At 51.8% G+C, this 4,440-nt stretch overlaps 1 protein-coding gene across 1 annotated transcript; it reads left to right on the plus strand.

Moving 5' to 3' along the window:
- Positions 1–974: 974 nt before the first annotated feature.
- On the plus strand, positions 975–4,218 carry LOC143220228 (uncharacterized). Its single transcript, XM_076445917.1, has 3 exons — positions 975–3,236; positions 3,333–3,725; positions 4,120–4,218. The coding sequence occupies exons 1-3, from the start codon at positions 975–977 to the stop codon at positions 4,216–4,218; spliced, it is 2,754 nt and encodes a 917-aa protein (XP_076302032.1).
- The last annotated feature ends 222 nt before the right edge of the window (positions 4,219–4,440 follow it).

Here is a 4,440-nt window from a genome sequence, read left to right on the forward strand (position 1 = left end):
CGCATAACGCATAACGCATTACGCATAACGCATAACGCATAACGCATAACGCATAACGAATAACGCATACCGCATAGCGCATAACGCATAACGCTTAACGATTAACGCATAACGCATAACGCATATCGCATAAGGCTTAACGCATTACGCATAACGCATAACGCATAACGCATAATGTTCGGGATTCGAATTATGGGATTTGCCGGCCGTTACGCCAACCGTCGAGCTACACTTGCTCTGGCTGTTTTTCATAATGTTTAGAGTCGCGTAGCGATCGCTCGCTACCGTTGCGTACGGCCGCGAGGTGTTTGTAAGCGCCCATCGCCGGTAAATCCCATAGTTTGAATCTCTAACGTTGCGTCTTACCGGATCATGCGATCGATCCGGAACCAATCGCGTGCGACCCCGCCTGCCGTTTCGTAGAATATTTAAAGGCCCTCCTTCGATGGCGCCTCGTCTGTTCGACTCAGTTCTCCGAATCAAGCTTATCAATCTATCTTCTTTACGTTTGCGACAATCACTGCGCTTTCTATATCGCAACTCTTCTTCGAAGTTCGTCTGGAGTTGCCTTCGAGCTGTCTTCTTTCGCGTCGCGATTCGTGCGTCTGCCCGCGTCAAGATTTTCCTCCGAACGCGGTGAAGATCTCCGTTCGCGGCGGCCCTCGTAAAGGAGTCGCACAAGATTTCCGTCGCGATTCAAAGGCAGACGTCTCGCACGATCAAGATTTCCGAATTGCGATTCGTCGACGACTGTTCATAGCTCAAATTTCAATAAAGTGCAGTGTGAACTTCACTCTGAAGGTAATTTTCCTCCCTCATTCTCACGATCCTCTTCATTGCCGTCCTCGCGCGCTCATTACTGAGCGGTTCCAGCGTCAGGCGCCTCCGACCGTCGGTCGACGCCGAACATTTTGGTCCTTCGAGCCGGATCGTGACGAACAGGCAAGTGAGGGAGTGGACGAGAGTGTCATATCATGGCAGACAACGTAGAAGCCCACGTTCAAATCCAGCAAGGTATAGAACGAGCTCTCACCAACTTAAAAAAGCTGGGGAAGAACAACTGGACAAAATCCACTCTGCGGACGAGGATTGTCCACCTTCAGGAGCAGTGGCGGAGGTTCGAGAACGGTCATTCGCGACTCTTCACCACTATCAAATCGGAGGAACGAGCCAAGCTTCCTTACTTCAAGGACGACCAATTTGCAGCTACGGAGGAGGTGTACTTGGACGCTTTAGCCTTCATGAACAACCAACTCGACGCGCTGACCACCGCCACCGTAAGTCAGCCTAACTCCGCGGGCGACGGACAAGCGTGTCCGTCAGTCCCAGATACGCAGCTTCCCCGGATCAAGGTACCGCAGTTCGACGGCCGGTACGAGATCTGGGAAGCCTTCCGCGATAAATTCACCGCGCTTATTATTAAAAATTCTACGCTACACGATGTAACGCGTTTCCATCACTTGGTGTCCGTTCTGCAGGGTCCCGCGCTTGAGTGTATTTCGACTTTGTCAATCACGGAAGATAATTTTAAAATCGCTTGGGATACGCTTACGGCGCGGTTTAATAATCCGAGGCGCATAATCACCGCGCATCTTTCGCAGTTAATTACGCTTCCCGCGCTTTCTCGCGAATCAGCCACGGACCTCCAGCATCTCCGCGATCGTGTCTGCGTCACCGTCGAATCCCTAAAGAAGCTCGGGCGCAAACCAGACGATCTTTGGGACGACTTCCTGGTCCATATTGTGTCACAAAAGTTGGACTCTTCGACGCGGAAGGCGTGGAAACTCAAACTTGGCGACGACGTAACGCCGCCGTCGTTCAAGACGTTTTCGAAATTTCTTGATTCACGTGCTCGCGGTTTGGAGGAATTTGCGCTCGATTCCGACACCACGACCTCTAAGAGTCCTAAAGCCACAAGTCATCCCGCCGCCAGTTCATCTCGAGTTCATGCTGCGACCGCTTCACGACCCTTGAACCCTTCGCGCCCTTCGTGCCCCGTCTGTCAAGCTTCTCATAGTTTCAGCGCTTGCCCGACATTCACGGCTCACAGCCCCAACGGTCGGCGCGAACTTGTTCAAAAGTTCTCGCGTTGCTTTAATTGTTTAAGTCACAGTCATTCCATTCGAAACTGTCCCAGCAAATACTCTTGTCGATTCTGTCAAAAACGTCACCACTCGTTGCTGCATTTAGAGACTTCTTCCGCATCATCGTCACCTCCAGAATCATCTACAGCCACCTCGATGCCGACCGAGGTCAACTCTCATTTCGCTTCCACCCTCGCGGCCTCGCCCTCAGGTATTCTCTTGGCCACAGCATGGGTGCAACTACGAGTTCCGTCAGGTCGCTGCATCACAGTCCGAGCCTTGATTGATCAAGGCTCAGAAGCTAGTTTCATAACCGAAGCCATGGTGCACCTCTTACGTGCGAAACGCACTCGCGTCTCGGCTACCATATCTGCCGTCGGCGGGGTCCATGTTGGTACGTTGCGCCACGCCGTGCGCCTCCAGATCGCTCCTCGCAATTCCTCGAGCCCTTCGGTTTCGACCACCGCGCTCGTCTTAAAATCTCTCTCGACATACATGCCGAAGCGCATTCAGGATAGTCGAACTCTCGATCATTTATCCGATCTCAAGTGGGCCGATTCTGATCCGTCAAATTCGGCCGCGATTCATGTCCTCCTCGGCGCAGACGTCTATTCTGAAATAATTTTAGACGGTCTACGGAAAGGCTCAAGCGGGCAACCTATTGCCCAAAACACCATTTTTGGTTGGGTCATCTCTGGCCCTTTCTCTCCTCTGTCGCTTGACGGCCCACGACCTTGTGCCAGCTCCAGCATTGCGATGCATCACTGTGTCCAAGACGACACACTATCGAGCGAGCTGCGCCGTTTCTGGGAGATTGAGGAAATCCCCTCGCAGTCCCTACTTACCAAGGAGGACGAACAGTGTGAGCAGCATTTTCAAAAGCACACATCGCGAGCTTCTGATGGGCGGTACATAGTCCGTCTCCCGTTCCGTACTGGCCCTCCAATTGATATTGGCCATTCTCGCGGTGCTGCGGACAAAGTCCTGCAGTCCATCCATCGGAAACTTCTGCTCCAACCATCCCTAGCAGTGGAATATAAAGAGTTTCTAAAAGAATATGAGTCTCTCGGACACATGCGTCCTGCGCCCGTTTCGTCCTCGCCTGTTCAGTGTGTTTACATTCCGCACCATCCAGTGCTGCGCGCTGACAGCGTAACCACACATCTCCGTGTTGTTTTTAACGCATCCAGCGTCACTTCAAACGATTCCACTCTAAATGACCACCTCTTTTCCGGTCCCAAATTACAGCTTGATCTCTCTGCCATCATACTTCGATGGCGAACATTCCGGTTCGTTTATACAGCGGACATTACCAAAATGTACCGCCAGATTCTGGTTGACGAACGCGACGTTGACTATCAGCGTATTCTCTGGAAATCAGCCCTCTCCGAGGATGCACAGGCATTCCAATTACTGACCGTGACGTATGGCATGACCTGTGCCCCATTTTTAGCTCTCCGCGTTCTGCAACAACTCCTTAAGGATGAAGGAAAACGGTTCCCGCTCGCAGTTCCCGTTCTTCAGTCTCATATTTATGTCGACGATGTCCTTTACGGCGGCAACGATCTATCGGCGATTCGTCAGTCCCGTGATCAATTAGTCCATCTCCTCCAATGCGGTCAAATGAAATTGCGAAAATGGGCCAGTAATTCGGTCGAATTTCTTTCCAACATCGATCAGGAAGATCATGGACTAGCCTGCTCCAAAACTCTTGCTCCCGACGATCGAGTCAAAATCCTCGGGATAAGCTGGAACCCTTCTCGTGATTCATTTCAATTTAACGTAAATCTATCCGCGCCGATACCGTCCACGAAACGCGCTATTCTCTCGACCATCGCGAAACTGTACGACCCTCTCGGTTGGGTTACTCCCGCTATCATTAGAGTGAAAATCCTCATTCAAGGATTGTGGCGCCTTCGTCTCGGATGGGACGACCCCATCCCGACTCAGTCCTATGAACAATGGAAATCCATCTATTCCAAATTTCCTCTTTTAAACGGACTCCAAATAGCACGGTGGATCGGGTCGGTTCCAGATGCCTCACAGATCGAACTCCACGGTTTCGCAGACGCTTCCACGGTGGCCTACGCCGCCGTCGTTTTCGTCCGCTGTACCACCGTCAACGGACACATAAATGTCTCTCTGCTTGCTGGCAAGTCAAAGGTCGCCCCATTGACACCTCTGACCATCCCTCGACTTGAATTGCAAGCTGCCGTCCTTCTGACTCGTCTGATGAACTTTGTTGCATCCTCCCTTGACCTTCTCGATGTTCCATGCTACTGTTGGACTGATTCGACAGTGGCACTAGCGTGGTTGCAGTCTCACCCCTCCAAATGGAAGACGTTCGTCGCCAACC

This window comes from Lasioglossum baleicum, unplaced genomic scaffold, assembly GCF_051020765.1.
Source record: "Lasioglossum baleicum unplaced genomic scaffold, iyLasBale1 scaffold0444, whole genome shotgun sequence".
Lineage (NCBI taxonomy): Eukaryota > Metazoa > Arthropoda > Insecta > Hymenoptera > Halictidae > Lasioglossum > Lasioglossum baleicum.

Excerpts from the sequence above, each read along its gene's own strand:
- LOC143220228 (XM_076445917.1), top strand. The coding sequence starts at position 975 with ATGGCAGACAACGTAGAAGCCCACGTTCAAATCCAGCAAGGTATAGAA. Across the intron at positions 3,237-3,332 it reads CAGTGCTGCGCGCTGACAGC|CTTGATCTCTCTGCCATCAT; the intron begins GTAACCACACAT and ends CCCAAATTACAG. Across the intron at positions 3,726-4,119 it reads AAATGAAATTGCGAAAATGG|ATGCCTCACAGATCGAACTC; the intron begins GCCAGTAATTCG and ends GGTCGGTTCCAG.